This window comes from Ovis canadensis, chromosome 20 (genome assembly GCF_042477335.2).
Source record: "Ovis canadensis isolate MfBH-ARS-UI-01 breed Bighorn chromosome 20, ARS-UI_OviCan_v2, whole genome shotgun sequence".
NCBI classification, from domain to species: Eukaryota; Metazoa; Chordata; class Mammalia; order Artiodactyla; family Bovidae; genus Ovis; species Ovis canadensis.
In genome coordinates this window covers 21,559,386-21,579,204 of record NC_091264.1, presented here as the reverse complement: position 1 = coordinate 21,579,204, position 19,819 = coordinate 21,559,386, and the positions used below count along the sequence as shown (strand labels likewise).

At 40.7% G+C, this 19,819-nt stretch overlaps 1 protein-coding gene across 17 annotated transcripts in view; it reads left to right on the top strand.

Annotated features, from left to right (window-relative positions):
- Positions 1-19,819, top strand: part of MLIP (muscular LMNA interacting protein) — a 308,623-nt gene that overhangs the window by 163,113 nt on the left and 125,691 nt on the right. For 14 of the 17 annotated variants that reach the window (XM_069564089.1, XM_069564102.1, XM_069564097.1 and 11 more), the window contains one exon: positions 14,637-16,190. The exons of 1 other annotated variant lie outside the window; for it this stretch is intronic. In XM_069564089.1, coding sequence (XP_069420190.1) covers positions 14,637-16,190 — 1,554 coding nt within the window. The remainder of the gene's footprint in view (positions 1-14,636; positions 16,191-19,819) is intronic. 2 more of the 17 variants (XM_069564099.1, XM_069564095.1) reach the window with 1 other exon arrangement.

Sequence of the window (19,819 nt, the reverse complement as noted above, 5' to 3'; positions counted from 1 at the left end):
TTTTTTAGGTAAAAGTCCTTCATGTTATCCATTCATCTGTCGATGGGCATCTAGGTTGCGTCCATGTTCTAGCTATTGTAAATAGTGCTGCAATGAATGGGATACATGTGTCTTTTTCACTTTCGGTTTCTTCAGGGTATATGCCTAGGAGTGGGATTGCTGGGTCATATGGTGGTTTTGCTCCTAGTTTGTTAAGGAAGTGGTCCATATACACAATGGAATATCACGCAGCCATAAAAGGAACATATTTGAGTCAGTTCTGGTGAGGTGGATGAACCTCGAACCTATTATGCAGAGTGAAGTGAGTCAGAAAGAGAAAGATAAATATCCTATTCTAACGTACATGTACAGAATCTAGAAAAATGGCTGTGAAGAATTTAGTTACAGGGCAGCAATGGAGAAACACCCATAGAAAATAGACTTATGGACGTGGGGAGAGGGGAGGAGTAGGTGAGATGCATGCAGAGTGACATGGAAACTTATATTACCATATGCAATGTAAATAGCCAACGGGAACTTGCCGTATGGCTCGGGAAACTCAAGGGCTTCCCTGGTGGCTCAGCTGTTAAAGAATCCACCTGCAATTCAGGAGACCTGGGTTTGGTCCCTGGGTTGGGAAGATCCCTGGAGAAGGGATAGGCTACCCACTCCAGTATTCTGGCCTGGAGAATTCCATGGACTGTATAGTCCATGGGGTCACAAAGAGTCGGGCATGATTGAGAAGCTTTCACTTTCACTCTCAGGAAACTCAAACAGGGGCTCTGTGTCAACCTAGAGGGGTGGGATGGGGAGGGAGATGGGAGGGAGGTTCAAAGGGAGGGAATATATGTATACCTATGGCTGATTCACGTTGAGGTTTGACAGAAAACAACAAAATTCTGTAAAGCAATTATTCTTCAATAAAAAATAAAAGTACATTATGTTAAAAATCATTAAAGACTGTAATTTTAAAGCATTAAGTCAAAAGTAAGAAAGTTATATCTGCAGTTGAATCAAAATCCTCTCAAACAAAATTCAGAATGATTTTGAAAGTTAATTTCTTGAATGTTGGTGTAGACTTCTGAGAATGTCTTATCCAGGGATAGGATTAGACTTAAAAGGAGAGGTGAATATGGATACATGAAAACAGAGTGACTTATCTGAAAATCCTATGATAAACCTGGAGCAAAGACGGTGACCATGGGAACACAAAGAGGGACTTTGTGGCATGGAATGAACTGAATTTGCTCCTTGACAATACATGGAGAAAAATGAACAATGAATGAAATTTGTAACCAAGGACATTGAATGAATGCTGGCATCAATGAGAAAAGAATAACAGGTCTTGGGAGGGGATAGGAAGAGATGAGACATCTGATGTTGAATTTGAGATGCCTGATGGAACAGCATGATGCTGTCTAGAAAGAGGCTGGGAATACTAATATGAATCTGGACATGGAAGGAAGATGGGAGACTGGAGGTATTTGCCGCATAAGCTGAAACTATGAGAATGGAATTGTTTAGTCATGGAAAGAATGCTGCCCTGGAAGACACAGGGTACAAGATGGGACACAGTAAAGTATCCGGAACCCGTGAAAGATGAGAAGCAAAGAAGGAGGCTGAGAGGGAACCGAAAAAGTTGGAGAGGGGGGGTTTCATGCAGGGAAAGCGAAAGAGGCTTTCAACAAAAAAATTATAAACAGGGCCAAGATAGCAAAATATACAAACATGAATTAATCAGTAATTTTAAGGTATCTCAATAATGTTTTCTTTTATTAAGCTCAAGTGAATCTGGTATCAATTACATCCATTTGGGAACACGGAATACCAATCTGTGAAAGAACATTCTGGCAGCATGGCATGTTTTCAGCACGAACATGGGATTATCACACAGGAAACACATGGTTCTCTCCCTTTGATGTCAGGAGACCGCCTGAAGCAGGCAGCTTTCCTCGCCAACTCTGTACTTTTGTGTTTTCTAGCTGCTTGCCAGATTTTCTTACTGTGCAGCAGCAAGTAATTCTGCCAACTGGGACAGTCAGGTTAATATTTGCTCCTGATTGATTTAGAGCAGATTAGAAGCTAAGAGATCAAGAGGGCAAGATCAAAGGGAAGGGAAAGATCAGAATGCCTTTGGCTGACAGAACTGGAGGTGAAGCCCCTAGGGGCCCCTATGGGAAGATGTGGCCCCTGCAAGGAAAGGAGGGGCTTTCTCTTCTTTGATTACTAGTAAAACTAGAAGATTTGTGGGGATGGAGGCAGGCATGTGGGGGTCTGACCTGGCCACTATCTCAGTCTGGAAGATGGGACCCCTTCTGCTGCCCCAGGTACAAGCCTAGAGCCTTGTCCCAGTCACCTGCTTGGACACACACCTCCTCTGGGAGTGGGGATGAGGTTATCCAGCATCTGACCAGCTCTTCTCTGAAGGGCTGCCTGCTGCCTTCCATTCAAATATTATTCTAGAACATGGTTTATGAAAAAACTTGTAACACAAAGGAAAATATTATAAATATAATGCAAGTTAAATAAAATACAGAACAAAGCCAAATAAAGTAGGGCCCTCCAAGTCCAATAAATAGAGACATTTATAGGAATAGACAATTCCTATATATATAGGAAGTCATTAGATAACCTTGATGGGAACAGTGTGAGTGGGGTGATGGGCAGACATCAAGCTGAAGAGTGGATAAGTGGAGAGGAAAGGGGGGTCATGCTTTGGAGAGATAGTATGAAAAAGCAAAAATGAGACAGGCAACTTATAGTCATGCCCATCTGGGTAGTGACTTGAAATCGTAAACGTTAGTGTCCTCCTTTGAAGAATGGACTGATTCTATCAACTTTCCTTGTGAGAATTGAATGTGATCATCTGTGTAGGCTAGAATAGTTCCCAGCCCATGGTACATTCTCAGGAATGACTCACTGTATTTAAAAAAGTTAGAAATGGCAGCATGTTCGGGGGCATAGGGTAAGGAACATGGGTGGAGGGAAATTTTTTAGAAATTGGTTCAAACACAGGTTGGATATCAGAATTTAAGAAAGGACATGAAATGTCAGATCAGAAGAACTAATGGTGGTCAAATAGAGGAGGTTCTTATAACAAATTCTGGGAAATTTGGACATTGGCACACATATTATTGTAATTAAGAGACTGGATTTTAGGGGTCTGTGGAAAAGAGAGTCTGGAAAATCATTTGGACAGGCATTATATATAGAAACCTCTCTTATAGTCCAAGGCCTTTATTTTACACTGAAATACCCTGTTCGTATCGGCACATTATGTCAGCATAGCCTTTCTATGTCTCTCTTACCCCAGTAGATTTCTGAGCCATGTGAAGACAAAAAAATCTGCTCACCTTCTTACCCCTATCACCTAACCCCTAAGCCTGGGACGCTATAGGTGCTTAGAAAGTGTCTGATGAATGAATGAATGATCCTCCTTTTCCCATGACCCTGATCTCTGGCCTTCCTAAACCCACTGGACATTTGTTTCTTCATTCCTGCAAGAAGGTAACATGCCAGGCATTAGACACTAGGGAAGTAAACTTAAAAAACAAAACAAAACATAGTACCTGCCTTCAAGGGGCTTGGAAAACAGGTGCAACCTGAAAATGATGACAATGAAAGGTGATATATTCAAGGGAGAGGGACACATCTTGAGGCAGGAGGCCTAGATTGGCCTGGACTAGGGGGAAGGGTTCACATTCGTCTGCGTTGAAACGTGAAAGATGAGCCAAAGTATTCTTGGCCGACCACCATTCCAGGCAGTGGAGACAGTCAGGGAAGTACTGACATGCAAGGAGAGGGTAGAAATAGAAGGCGCTAAGAGCTCATCAAATATCCTAGGAAATACACTAGGAGAGTGATGAAATACAGGCCACAGATAAACAGTTTTAAAAAAGAGGACAAGATTGGAAGCCAGATTCTGCAGAGAAATCAGAAGAGATAAGGGATTCAAGTGACTGTGGAGCTTAAGGAAAAAAAATAAACCATTGTAAACATTGCTGATGGCAGATTCTGTGGAAGCATGGGGTAAAAGCTGTTAAGAATCAGGGGGAAAGTATTACATTTCTATTGTTGCATAACAGATTATCATAAATTTAGTGGCTTAAAAAAAACACCTATTTATTTTCTCCAGATTTTTGTAGATCTGAGGTCTGGGCACAGCTGAGCTGGGTCTTACAAGTTTGAAACCAAGACGTCAAGTTCATCTCATCTTCAAGCTTTTCTAGGGAAGGGTCTGCCTCCAAACTCCCCTGTGTTGTTGGCAGAATTAGTTCCCTTGAGGATGTAGAATTCATGGCAGCTTGCTTCATAAAGCTGGCAAAAGAGAGAGTTTATTACTTTGATTGCTAGCACTTGGAACCTCTTTTAAAGGGCCCACTTGATTAGTATTACCAAGTCCAAGCTCATACTACTTGCAATATGTCAGGTCAATAAATTGAGAGAAGAGTTATTGGGACATGAACTAGCAACTTTATTCAGAAAGGTCGTGGTGGAGAGTTCTGACAAAATGTGGTCCACTTTAGAAAGGAATGGCAAACCATTTCGTATTATTGCCTTGAGAACCCCATGAACAGTATGAAAGGCAAAAAGATATGACACTGAAAGATGAACTCTCCAGGTCGGTAGGTGCCCAGTATGCTACTGGAGGAGAGGGGAGAAACAACTCCAGCAAGAATGAAGAGACGGAGCCAAAGTGAAAACAACGCCCGGTTGTGGATATGACTGGTGATAGAAGTGAAGTCTGATGCTGTAAAGAGCAATATTGCATAAGAACCAGAAATGTTAGGTCCATGAATCAAGGTAAATTGGAAGTGGTCAAACAGGAGATGGCAAGAGTGAATATCAACATTTTAGGTATCAGTGAACTAAAATGGATTGGGATGGATGAATTTAATTCAGATGACCATTATATCTACTACTGCAGGCAAGAATCCCTTAGAAGAAATGGACTAGCTCTCATAGTCAACAAAAGAGCCTGAAATGCAGTACTTGGGTGCAGCCTCAAAAACAGCAGAATGATCTGTGTTCATTTCCAAGGCAAACCATTCAATATCACAGTAATCCAAGTCTATGCCCTGACCAGTAATGCTGAAGAAGCTGAAGTTGAACAGTTCTATGAAGACCTACATGACCTTCTAGAACTAACATCAAAAAAACAAACAAAAAAAAGATGTCCTTTTCATCATAGGGAACTGGAATACAAAAGTAGGAAGTCAAGAGATACCCGGTGTAACAGGCAAGTTTGGCCTTGGAGTACAAAATGAAGCAGGGCAAAGGCTAACAGAGTTTTGCCAGGAGAATGTACTGCTCATACAAATGCAGAGGTCATAGCAAACACCTCTTCCAACAACACAAGATATGACTCTGCACATGGACAGCACCAGACAGTCAACACCAAAATCAGATTGATTATGTTCTTTGCAGCCAAAGATGGAAAAGCTCTATACAGTCAGCAAAAACAAGACTGGGAGCTGACTGTGGCTCAGATAATGAACTCTTTATTGCCAAATCCAGACTTAAATTGAAGAAAGTTCAGGTATGACCTAAATCAAACCCCCTACAATTACACAGTGGAAGGGACAAATAGATTCAAGGGATTAGATATGATAGAGTGCCTGAAGAGCGATGAATGGAGGTTCATAACACTGTGAATGAAACCATCCCCAAGAGGAAGAAATGCAAAAAAGGCAAAATGGCTGTCTGAGGAAGCCTTACAAATAGCTGAGAAAACAAGAGAAATGAAAAGCAAAGGAGAAAAAGAAAGGTATATCCATCTGAGTGAAGAGTTCCAAAAATAGCAAGGAGAGATAAGAAAGCCCTCCTCAGTGACTGATGCAAAGAAAGAGAGGAAAACAGTAGAATAGGAGAGACTAGAGATCTCTTCAAGAAAATTAGAGATAACAAGGGGACATTTCAGGCAAAGATGGGCACAATAAAGGACAGAAATGGTATGGGCTGAACAGAAGCAGAAGATATTAAGAAGAGGTGGTAAGAATACACAGAAGAACTATACCAAAAATATCTTCACGACCCAGATAATCACAATGGTCTGATCAGTCACCTAGAGCCAGACATCCTGGAATGTGAAGTCAAGCGGGTCTTAGGAACATCACTACAAATAAATCTAGTGGAGGTGATGGCATTCCAGTTGAGCTGTTTCAAATCCCAAAAGATGATGCTGTGAAAGTGCTGCACTCAATACACAAACAAATTTGAAAAACTCGGTAGTGGCCACAGGTCTGGAAAAGGTCAGTTTTTATTCCAATCTCAAAGAAAGGCAATGCTAAAGAATGCTCAAACTACCTCACAGTTGCACTCATGACACACGCTAGTGAAGTAATGCTCAAAATTCTCCAAGCCAGGCTTCAACAGTACTGAGTTTAACTGAGAATTTCCAGATGTTCAAGCTGGATTTAGAAAAGACAGAGGAACCAGAGATCAAATTGTCAACATCCATTGGATCATCAAAAAAGCAAGAGAGTTCCAGAAAAACATCTACTTCTGCTTTATTGACTATGCCAAAGCCTTTGACTGTGTGGATCACAACAAACTGGAAAATTCTTCAAGAGATGGGAATACCAGACCACCTTTCCTGCCTGAGAAACCTATGTGCAGGTCAGGAAGCAACAGTTAGCACCAGACATGAAACAATGGAATGGTTCCAAATCGGGAAGAGTACATCAAGGCTATAAATTGTCACCCTGCTTATTTAACTTATATGCAGAGTACATCATGTGAATTGCCAGAGTGGATGAAGGCACAAGCTGGACTCAAAATTGCCAGGAGAAATACCAATAACCTCAGATATGCAAATGACACCACCCTTATGGAAGAAAGTGAAGAGGAACTAAAGAGCCTCTTGATGAAAGTGAAAGAGCAGAGTGGAAAAGCTGGCTTAAAACTCAACATTCAAAAAGCTAAGATCATGGCATCCGGTCCCATCACTTCATGGCAAATAGATGGGGAAACAATGGGCACTGTGACAGACAATTTTCTTGGGCTCCAAAATCACTGCAGGTTGTGACTGCAGCCATGAAATTAAAAGACATTTGCTTCTTGGAAGAAAAGCTAAGACCAAGCTAGACAGCATGTTACAAAGCAGAGACATTACTTTGCCAACAAATGTCCATCTAGTCAAAGTTATGGTTTTTGCAGTAGTCATGTATGGATGTGAGAGTTGGGCCATAAAGAAAGCTGAGTGCTGAAGAGTTGATGCTTTTGAACTGTGGTGTTGGAGAAGACTCTTGAGAGTCCCTTGGACTGCAAGGAGATCCAACCAGTCCATCCTAAGTGAAATAATTCCTGAATATTCTTTGGAAGGAGCAGAAGCTCCAACACTTCGACCACCTGATGCTAAAGAACTGCCTCATTGGTAAAGACTCTGATGCTGAGAAATATTGAAGGCAGGCAGAGAAGGGGACTACAGAGGATGAGATGGTTTTTGATGGCATCACTGACTTGGTGGATGTGCGTTTGAGCAAGCTGCAGGAGTTGGTGATGGACAGAGAATCCTGGCATGCTGTAGTCCATGGGGTTGCAAAGAGTGAGAGACGACTGAGCAACTAAACTGAACTGAACTGAGCTGACCAAAAAGATGGCAAGCCACTGTTCCAAGGAACTGTCTTCCCCAAGTTAGTATTCAGTTTTTTTTTAATCGATACTAAAAAGGAAGGAAATGTGGTTAGTTGTTGCAAACTTCTTGGTGTTGGAATCCTTTGTTCTAGCAGCTGTCCATATAGGTCAGGTCATGATGTTCCTATAAACTGCCAACAAGATAGATGTTATTCTCTGTTCCGCCCCTTTTTGTCTCTATAAGAATGGGAAAGTGTTATGCCTTTAAAGTTAAGAGCCTTGAGAATGGGCTCTCCTGTATATTTCCGGCTATTGGCAATATATTGTAGCATAAGCAATAGAATCCAAAGGGTAAAGTTAAAGAAACAGATTGCCCTATTGTATTAGGTGATGCCTACTCAGGAGTATCTCCTGTTTGATTAAGTTAAAGTCACCTGACTAGGAACTTTAAATGCATCTGTAAAATCCTTTGCCAGGTTCGATTAGCTAGAAGCAAGTCACAGTTTCCATCTATAATTAAGAGGGGATTATGAAGGCAGTGGATGAGGGCTTCTGTGGGAAGTTACTTTAGGGTTTGTTGGCCACAAGAAATAAGGAAATCAACACAAAGATATAGATTCAGATGTGGCTCAGAATACAGCTCTGTGGACCTGTGAATAGGGTGTTTATGGATGCCATGGGACTTGGTCCTTGTATGTGCACATGCTTTTATGTTAGCTTTTGCTGCTTGATGAACTGTGCCAAAATTGTGTTTTCAAACAGCAACCATTTGTTTAGCTAAAAAAATGTATCGACCAACAGTTTGTGTTTAGCTGGGTGGTTCTACAGATCTGGGTTAGACTCAGGTGATCTTTACTGTGGTTCTTGATGTGCCTGCAGTTGGCTTCTGGGTCAGCTGCTGGCTGGTTAACTAAGATGTGGTCTTGTAGTTCTTGCAGTGAGGAATTGGGCTCACTTACATCAAGGTGGTGCTGTCCACTCAGCAAGCACCAATCCACAAGTGCTTTTCAATTCAATATGTCTTATATTACATTTGCTAATGACCCACTGGTCAAAACAAGTCATATGGCCAGTTGAGTTAAATGGTGAGTGAAGAAAAGGACTTTGCCTTTCTTATAAAAAGAGTAGAAAAATGTGAGTATGTTTACAGTCCACTACATGATAGTCATTACTTTTTAAAGATTGTAAGCATTCTGCTTTTAGGATGAGTGAATCAGTAAAAAAAAAAAAAAAAAAAGATGGATATGTAGCTTATGGAGGGCAGGGGACTGATGAAATGGTATCCCTGAGAAAACAAAAGCTGCTGGAATGCAGAGCACAGTGGGGAATTTGCATTTTGAAAAGGGAAAGTCCATTATGTTTCCATAGAATGAATGAAAGGGGTGAAAGAAAGTTCTAGAAAAATTTAATTTTCCTGGTAATCTCAATTTTCCTTAGATAAAAATAACCTAGGTCATCTATTGAATACAGTGAGGGTGGTGTTGGGAAAAGGGTTTGTGGAGAGTGTTAACTTTGTTTTGAAGGCTGTTGTTTAGAACAGGAGAGGAAGCTGAGGTCAAAATATAAGAGAAGGAAAAAAATCCCAAACAGTCAATCCCACTTCTGGGCATACACACCGAGGAAACCAGAATTGAAAGAGACACATGTACCCCAATGTTCATTGCAGCACTGTTTATAATAGCCAGGACATGGAAACAACCTAGATGTCCATCAGCAGATGAATGGATAAGAAAGCTGTGGTACATATACACAATGGAGTATTACTCAGCCGTTAAAAAGAATTCATTTGAATCAGTTCTGATGAGATGGATGAAACTGGAGCCAATTATACAGAGTGAAGTAAGCCAGAAAGAAAAACACCAATACAGTATACTAACACATATATATGGAATTTAGGAAGATGGCAATGACGACCCTGTATGCAAGACAGGGAAAGAGACACAGATGTGTATAACGGACTTTTGGACTCAGAGGGAGAGGGAGAGGGTGGGATGATTTGGGAGAATGACATTCTAACATGTATACTATCATGTGAATTGAATCGCCAGTCTATGTCTGACGCAGGATGCAGCATGCTTGGGGCTGGTGCATGGGGATGACCCAGAAAGATGTTCTGGGGAAGGAGGTGGGAGGGGGGTTCATGTTTGGGAATGCATGTAAGAATTAAAGATTCTAAAATTTAAAAAATAAAAAACTAAAAAAAAAAAAAAAAAAGGTGTGTGGCACACAGCCCTGCTGAGATTTAAAGAGCTTACATTTATGTTGGTGCCCATCCACCAGGGCACGGGTGAACTAGAGACAGGGACCCCCTCTGCCTCATTCAGGAAAGGTCTTTCTCATTCTCAGCTGATACCCTTATGCAGGACAAACTCATAAATAAGTGCAGTAGCCCTGCCAATCTACAGGATTATGTTAGGTTTTTTAAAATAGTAGCTTTAGGTAAACTAGATCAAGGAGCGTAAGGACAGTTGGTGGAACTGATTTCAGAATAGCAACTTGCCAAGTGGATCTGCAAAAGAACAAGACAGAATGTTGACAGTGCTTACAAAAGGTTGAGATTGAAAAAGTAATTTTAAAACCTAAAATGCAAACTAGCAGGGGTTGAGGGAGATGAGACTGGGTCATAAGAGAAGGGCTGTGTTGTGAAGGAGCAATCGGTTCATGGTAGATATGGGGACATGTTGATGACACTATGAATGTTTGTCCCTGAGAAGAGGACAGGGTAGTAGGTATGTTGGGAGACCTAGCTGTTATAATCTAATTACTGCATCTGAGGACATGGGAGAATCAGAAGTTTCTGCCTTGCATGACTGTATCGATTGAGGGGAAAGAGTACTGTTAGGTAAAAGACGACCAGGACACCAAAAGAGGTCTAACAGGCTTTAATGGGAAAGCACTCCCGGGCGGGGTTCCCGCACCCAAACGAGGCAGGTTGAGGAAGTCCGCGCCGGGGACTGTGTTGGGGTGGTTTTTATAGGTTTGTTGCCAGGGATGGTCAGGCTAGATGGACGGGGCTTTGGATAGGTCGCCAGGCCGAGGCATCGCAGGCTGACAGGTCCTTCGAAGGGGCTGGGGTAGGGTGGCTGTAGCTGGCGAAGTGTGCTGTCATTGGTCCTCGGGATCTGGGAGTCTTCTTCAGTTAGGGACTTCTCCCGCCGGCCTGTGGGAGGGAGAGAAGGGGCGGCCCATCATGGCCCCCAGGGTCCGGCCTTACAAGTACAACTATATGTATGGACCAACCTGGTTCAAATCTTCGTAGCTATTCAGAACATCAGGCAGCAGATCAGACACTCTGGCTTTGAGTCTGATGTTTCAGAATCCATGGACACACTGGGAAAAAACTGAATATACACAGAAGCAGTTAATTTTATTTGTTAATTTTTATTGAAGTATTGTTTATTTACAACGATGTGTTAATTTCTACAGTACAACCAAATGATTCAATTATACACACACACACACATATGTATATATATACATTTTTTCAAATTCTTTTCCTTTATGGTTTATCATAGGATACTGAATATAGTTCTCTGTGCTATAGAGTTGGATCCTGTTTATCCATCCTACCTGTAATAGTTTGTATCTGCTAAGCCCAGTCTCCCACTCGTCTCTCCCCCAAACCTTTCTCCTCTGGCATCCGCAAGTCTGTTTTCTATGTCTGGAGTCTGGTTCTGTTTTGAAGTTAGGTTCACGTGCGTCGTATTTTAGATTCCACATGTAAGTGATACCAGATGGTATTATCTTTCTTTTTCTGACTCTCCTTGCTTAGTATGATAATCTCTAGTTGCATCCATGCTGCTGCAGATGGTGTTATTTCATTCTTTTTTATGGTTGAGCAGTATTCCATTTTATATATGTATCATTTTTCCATTCATCTGTTGAAGGACATTTAGGTTGTTTCCATATGTTGGTTATTGTGAATAGTGCTGAGAAACAGTTAATTTTAGACTTACTAAAATGACAAAGGCAGCTCTATTACAGAGATTGGTTGTTCAAATAACTGATGATTTCTATTATGCAGGACCCAAGGGTGGATTTAAGATTAACATCATCCCCCTGATGAGAGCAGAACATGGCAAGCATCCTCTGTTATGCAGATTATTGTGAATGTATTCAGAGCTCAGGATAGCTTTTCTAGGAGAAAGCTTTGAAAATGATTTTGAAGGAAGTGTATGGTGAGGGGGTCTCAAGGAATCAGAAGAGAGCTGGGGATGAGAGAACGTGGTCAGCGGTGTTTTTAGAGAAGTTTTACCCCAGGGATGGGGGAGCCTGGTGGGCTGCCGTCTATGGGGTCGCACAGTCGGACACAGCTAAAGCGACTTAGCAGCAGCAGCAGCAGCAACAAAGGTCAGGTTAGAAAATAAATGGAGGAGAAGACAGAGAACAGGCTTGAGAGAGAAGGAATTAGCCATCAGTAACAAACCTAGAGAACAGAACAGAGGGTATTAATGGGGGAGGATGAAGGGGTTGAAATAATTTGCAGGCATCTTCAGTTCAGTTCAGTTCAGTTCACTCGCTCAGTCGTGTCCGACTCTTTGCGACCCCATGAATCGCAGCACGCCAGGCCTCCCTGTCCATCACCAGCTCCTGGAGTTCACTCAGACTCGTCCATCGAGTCAGTGATGCCATCCAGCCATCTCATCCTCTGTCATCCCCTTCTCCTGCCCCCAATCCCTCCCAGCATCAGAGTCTTTTCCAATGAGTCAACTCTTTGCATGAGGTGGTCAAAGTACTGGAGTTTCAGCTTCAGCATCATTCCCTCCCAAGAAATCCCAGGATTGATCTTCTGTATTATCCCCTGTAAGGGGTTTACAGGTGAGAGGCAAAATAAGAGGCCTGTTCTGAGTAAGCTGACTAAATTTTGACAGGTATCCATCCTTTCTTTCTGCATAAAATTATTCCTGTCTTTACACCCCCCCTTTTTTTTTTTAAACTGATTAGTAAGAGGAACTCAAGAAATGAATCTTTTTCGTTACAAAAGGCCTTCTCCTGGGAATTTTATAAGAATATGGTACCACATTTTTATTTTAGTATAAATTAGGATAATATAAAATTAGAAAAATATATTGCAAATGCTTATTAATACATTGATTAGAAAAATATAATAAAAACATACTTAGACTCTTCAGAATCTTTCTCTTTGAACTTTTCTTAGTTCTTTAGTTTTAGAATTACTTATATTAGGTAAGACAGGACTTCATGAAATAGAATGTTTGGTAATTAGAAGCTATGGTCTTGAGGAAGTTGGAGAGAAGAGTCTTTTCTTCTGAGGAGACCCTCAAAATCACAGTCCTGTGATTTTAACAGGATAATCAGGATGAATTAGTGAGTTTGTTATATAAAATGAATTTATTTGGAAACGTGGCTGAAAAGGTAATGGGATTTTTGTGGCTGTGATTAATTAAAAATTTTTTTATACCAAAAGCTATGGCATAACATAAAAAGAGACTCTACATAGTCTTGAAATTTCTTCATTCCTTCTGTGAGAAGAGATCAATCATTGGAAACAGAGAACTTTCACTTACAGCTATCTTATGAGTTGGTTTTATAAACAGTGGATAAGCAGAATTGTTTCTAAGTAGAACTTATGTGAGGAGGTTGTTAAACTTCCTATCTCAGTTTTATTGAATTCTGCTTGATTTTCAATTATCCCTGATTTTCAGATATTCTGGGTTACATGCCAAAATTACTCAAAAATTATTTATGTGGCAAGAATTCTGTGTTGCAAATTTACAAATGAATTTACATATGAAAAGAAAGGAATATTTTGGGTACATTAATTCAGAAACATATAAGTTTTGGATGAGTTGTTTGCATTTATCAGTTTTAAATATTTTTAGGACTCAAAGCTCTGATGTGAAAATCTTTGCATTCGGTCTGATGGGCACCTTTTTAACATGTTAAAAAGCAAAATCAAGAAGTATCTTTTACTGAGTTTATAAATGAAGCTCTTGCTAAGTTAACTATTATGGTTGTAAGCTTTTCTGATATATACTGCAATATAGATAATATTATTACATATTATATCTACATATATAACTTAATAAATATTTATTAATATTTTTGATAACAGATATTTTCTAAATTCTTTGGTACAAATATTTTCCTTTCCCTTATGGACTGATAGAGTCCATTCAATAATTTTGAAAGGAAACTGCTCTTTAAAAGATTTGGCTTTAGAATCATTTATAATTTCAATACTTGTCTTAAAATACTGGATAACTAAAAAAAATAGCACAAGAATACAGATCCCAGTTATTTTATGGGCTCTCCCTAACTACTTTTGGACATTATTTCTTTATTTTTGTTTTATTTGATGTGGATGTGGATTGGTGAATTGCATTGTTTCAGGCAAATTGCATTTGTAAAGTACTCTGCTTATCTATTCATTCCTTCCAGCATAACTCACATCATTTGTTAACTGTTCATTCTGACAAGTAATTAGGGAAAATATTTTTCATAAGCTAAAACTCCATCCCTATTTCACCCTTGGTTTTCATTCTCAATTTATCACTGTATGTCGATGTTGGGTGCTGTATCCTTTGAATTCTGGCCATTATTTTCAGGTTTACAATGTATAGGAAAAGTCTAAGTTTTTAGAATTTTAAACAAAATGTGTTAAACTTTTGAAATATTGTAATCATTTTTATCATATTATGGTGTATAGTCTTACAATGGAAGAAAAGCTATTTCCTTTTCCAAAGTGCATTTTGAAATTTATATTAAGGATGATTTAAATCTTTTCAAATCACCCAATTCCAAAAGAAGATAACTCTTTTAGATTTTGTCAATGAATTACTTTCCAAAGGGAGACATGCAAATACCCTTTTATATCGATGTTTATTCCAGGGAATAAATGAGATCTAGTGTCTAAGAGTTCACCATTTATTTATATTTTATTTCAAATTCAAAGAAACGCCTCATTAGTAAAACTGAGTTTCTTCCATTTGGGGGGAGGTTTAAGGGCTTCCTTTTGTGTAAACGAATAGGGCTGTTTGCATAAACGCACGAGTGACAAGAAAGCCTTGACAGTTTCACAAATGATGTCCTATGACCCTGTCTATTTCTCTTTCCTCTAGTTAACTTCTCCCACTACCTCTGAGCAGCTTGCCTGTAAACCACCTGCTTTCTCCTTTGTTTCTCCAACTAATCAGAAAACACCACCTGCCCCAGGCGAGCTCGCCGGCGCCTCTGTCCTGGAGGAGTTCCACTCGAGGAGGCTGGATGCCCACGGGGCCCTGGTGGAAGAAACAACCACGTACTTTCAAACTTCCGCTCACTCTGCACCCTTTTTTGCACCGAAGGGCACGTCCTCGACGTCACAGGTCCCCCAACCCGCTCAGTTATCAGGTTCTCCTTCATCCAGTCCAAGCACAGCGCAGCAAAACCCGGGGCAGACTTCTGAAGTCCTCAAGAAGACAGTCAACTCGAACGGCCTTAGTCCCAAAGAGAGTCCGAGAGCCTCTTCTTCACCAGCCTCCGGTGCTTCTCTGAAGCCGAGTGCAGCCTCCTACATCCCCGTCCGCATCGTCATGCACTCGCTCTCGCCGAGTCCCAGAGCTTTCCCCTCCCCTTTCCACGGCTCCTCTTCCACGGTCTGTAGCCAAGCATCCTCCAGCGCGAGCCTCTCGAGGTCAGGGGTGAAACCCCCGGTGCCCTCCAGGCTTTCCGTCCTCACCGCCATCCTGAAGTCCAGCCCTTCTCACCAAAGGCCCCTCTCCCCGGCCTCCTGTCCCACTTTCTCTCTCAACTCCCTGGCTTCCTCCACGCTCACGCTTGATCAAAAAGTCAAACAAACCCCACCCACACCTAAGAAATCCCTCTCAAGTTGCTCCCTGCGATCAGGGTCTCCAGAACAAAGGGAAAACCCAGTTTCCGACCTCAGCCAGCCATCCTTCCCCTTTCCTTCTCCCGCCAAAGCTACACCCCCTCCCCAGGCATCGGCCCTTTCTCCCCCCAAACAGGGCAGTAGCAGCTTCGCTTCTGTGATTGTAGAGAAAATGTCACCCCCAACTCTGAAGAGCAGCCCAGTGACTTCCCAGCTGCAAACCGGTACCTCCAGCTCTGTGGGTCTGCCTCCCGTCCCTCCAAGCTTTTCTCCCCTGTCTTCCAAAGGCAGACAGGATGCTGACCCCAGAAGCCCGGGAAAGCCCAGGGATATCTGCTCGCATGCTTATACATCACCTTCCTCCACATCGTCTTCTGTGTCTCCTCCCACTAACCCAAGGGCTAGGCTCTCCTCACCAGAGAGACGCTACCATCCGTCCCCAGCTCTTTCAAACCTGATAAACCGATCTAAGAGCGCACAAGCACCAGTCTCTGGCCAAGGGCAGACTCCGTCTACTCCACCCCCAGCCCCTGTCTCCAGCTCCAGCTCTGCCTCTCTTCCCCATCTCGGGTCCTCTGCTCTCCCCCTGGCTGATCCTCCCACAAAAGCACACAGGCTCAGTCCCTCTGCCCTGCACCCAAATCTTACCCTGCCTTCAAGACTTGGAAAATCCGAAAGCTCTATATCTGACCACAGGTCATCTGTCTCAGCTCTGTCACCTCCCTTCTCTCTCACAAGAACCAAGGAGCTGAGTTCACCCTGTGCATTGCCCATGTCGGCAGGCCCTGAGAATAAGAAACCCAAGGTATTTCTTTTGCACGTTGCATGGTGCATGCTGCTTTTGAAAATAGAAGAATTTTTTTCCAGGGGAAAATCAATGATTATGATATTCATTCTGCTCCTACAAGGAGGTAGTGCAAGAGGATATAAGACTTGGTGCAGCTGAATGTGTGGATGAACTATAATCTGTTTAAAATTGTGCATGTTTCTGAAAACCTCTTTGATTTTGCAAATCCTCTTATGGTAACTTGTTATATCTATGGCCTTAAGGGCATTTTTTTTCCCAGGCATAATGAGTTATGTTATTGATCCCAAAGATGGAATTTAGAGCAGTTAGATGAGATTTGGGAATATGATACATTTATGATTTATTTAATAACATGAACCATATTATCCACCAAGATATCCTGAACTGATAGAATAGTAGATAGGATTAATGTAAAACAGAATTTTATATGTCAAGCCCCAAATGATTGCAAAGTCAATTTGAAAACTTTCTATTTCCTTTGCTGGCATTTATCTATTATTATTAATTTTTCCCTTTCTACAATGTTGATTTCTTTATAGCTTTCCATAAACCTCAAGCTAAATCAATATGTATTTAGTTATATATTAATATATATGGGAAAACAGAATAGAAATTTCCTTTGTATGTGAAAATTACTTGCTTTATTCTAAACACTAAATACGTAATGATTATAAAATACAAAAAGAGTGGACAGGCTGGGTATAGGGAAATAGAATTAAGAGAGGAGAAATATTGACTTTTAAATGCTCCGATATAACCTGCTGAACAAGGATATGGATCAGCATCTGTTTTAATATGAGAAGGGAAACATTTGAAGGAGTTACCCACAGCATTCATGGTTCATTTGTCCTGGAAGAAGGCACCTCTGCTCTAGAATGGCACCTCTGGCAGCTTCCCAGCTGTTCCCATGTAACTTAGGATGTAGAGTTTGTCTGTGGTCAGATAGATAGCCTAGAATCCAGTCATTATTATACACATGAAATAAAATTATGAAAGTGCCTGTATTTAGAAAGGGATTGGGGTTTTCAGTTCAGTGAGTTGAAATGACACCATTAGAGGATCCAGGTTGATTCCATGGAGACTGTGTTCAATTCTATCACTGTCGGGGTGCTGAACTAATCATGGGACAGATGAAAGAGCCATGTGACCTTGTGTTAACAAGATCTTAACCTATTAAGGTTACAGTATGATTCACCTTAAAATGCGTGCATTAGACATCTACTGTATGCCCACCACTATACTAGCTTTTTAGAGGATGTGTGTTTTATTTTTAAGGAAGAGATAATCCTTTGCCTTAAAAAACAAATTTTATTTAGCAGAAAAGCGTACATATATATGAGCTTCCCAGGTGGCGCTAGTGGTCAAGAACCCTCCTGCCAATGCAGGAAACAGATGTGGGTTATATCCCTGGGTCAGAAGACCCCCGGAGAGGGAAAGGACAACCCATTCCAGTATTCTTGCCTGGAGAATCCCATGGACAGAGGAGTCTGGTAGGGTACAGTCCGTAGGATCACAAAGGGTTGGGTACAACTGAAGCAACTTAGTACGCATGCACGCATACATATATATATATATGATGTGGAGAAACTGTAGAGACTTAGTAAATTTACAGTAAACCTAGAAAACAAGGACAAGGCAATATTAACAGTATAATACAGATTAGGTATAAAAGTTCACTGAATTCAGAGAATATTATTATGGGATATGGTTAGTGAAGTACGTTATCATAAACGTTGGAAATGTTGGAACATTTATGTTCCAGTGTTTAGGATTTAGCTTAATGAAGAGGAAAGCAGTTGGCATTTCAGAAATGTTAAACGACCTGACCAAATATACAGAAGATGGTCCCAGATGAATGTATGTGGACACATAAGAATGCTGGTCTTATCATCAACTAGTGATAACAGCAATGATAATTACAGTAACAGAGATCAAATACTCTCTGTGAATCATGAACCATCATAGTAATTACACAAAACAGTTAAAATTTAATTAGAAGAGACTATGTCTGTTAATTTTGTTATGACCGTATAAGATTGGTTGTATTATTTTCTCCATTCTCTGTGCTAAGAAACTGTTGTTCAATGAATAGCTTGCTCAGGTAATGTTTCTTATGCTGAGATGACATTTATATTAATTGAAGTCTACCAAATCTTGAAGCCATTTTTTTAAAACTGAGATTTACTGCAACAAAGCAATAACTCATATTCATTATAATTTTAGCCTGATTTATTAAATCTTAGGAAGGAAATCATCATTATGAGATGATGATTAGAATGATCAATTGATATAATATTTGGATCATTTTAAAATGTATTTTTCCAGATTATGAGGTCCTTCTATTTTAAAAAGCAAGTGGGATGGAAGAAATCTTTTACCCTAATTCTAAATTTGAAAAAGTGGTTTATTTGAAGTAAATGAGCTGGTGGTTATTTTTTCAATACATATATGTTGTTATGGAATTCACTTGTGATGTATTAAAGAAAAACCTGGTGATTTAAACATTACCTTTTCCTAAATTTATTGATAATTCTCTCTTAAACCACACTGCATTATACTTAAATTATTCTTTACCTTTGTGAAAAGTAGTTTTACTCCACTGGCTTCTTTAGAGAGTTTCTGTTTGTGGTTCACTCTGCAGAAGGCCATGGCACCCCACTCCAGTACTCTTGCCTGGAAAATCTCATGGACGGAGGAGCCTGGTAGGCTGCAGTCCATGGGGTCGCGAAGAGTCAGACATGACTGAGCAACTTGACTTTCACTTTTCACTTTCATGCACTGGAGAAGGAAATGGCAGCCCACTCCAGTGTTCTTGCCTGGAGAATCCCAGGGACGGGGTAGCCTCGTGGGCTTCCGTCTATGGGGTTGCACAGAGTTGGACATGACTGAAGCAACTTAGCAGCAGCAGCTGCTGCTTTGTTTATGTTTTGTCCTGTTTTTGAAGAGTTGAAAGAGGATGACCCTGAAGGGAGTTCTGATAAAATCTTTTTGTCCTAAAATCAAGTTTTTCAATGATCTTTTCCTCCACAGCTCACTTACTACTCCCAGTATTGAAGAATTCTTGGCATTTGCTTTATTTATTCCTGTTTAATTTCTTTATTTCCAAGTTCATATAATTCAAGCTTATAGAAATGCATGATAAAATTTGGTGAACTGTATTAAAATATGAAGAGTGGTTATAATTTATCCATTTTTATCTGTTTCTTTGAGAATAAAAATGTTTCATATAATGGATAAAATTTATAATAACTTCTGAAAAATTAGTTTCTCTTGAATAACACTCTCCTTTATCATATTTATTTCCTCCTTGTTTTTTTTTTTCGCTATTAATTCTCTAGGTAAAAATCAGCCCATATGTGTGTGTGTGTGTGTGTGTGTGTGTGTGTGTATGAAAGAGAGTAAAGTGAAATTGCTCAGTCATGTCCGACTCTTTGCAACCCTATGGACTGTAGCCTACCATTCCCCTCCGTCCATGGGATTCTTCAGGCAAGAATACTGGAGTGGGTTGCCATGTCCTTCTCCAGGGGATCTTCCTGACCCAGGGACTGAACCTGGGTATCCCGCATTGCAGGCAGACTCTACCGTCTGGGCCACCAGGGAATCCCTATATATATATATATGTATAT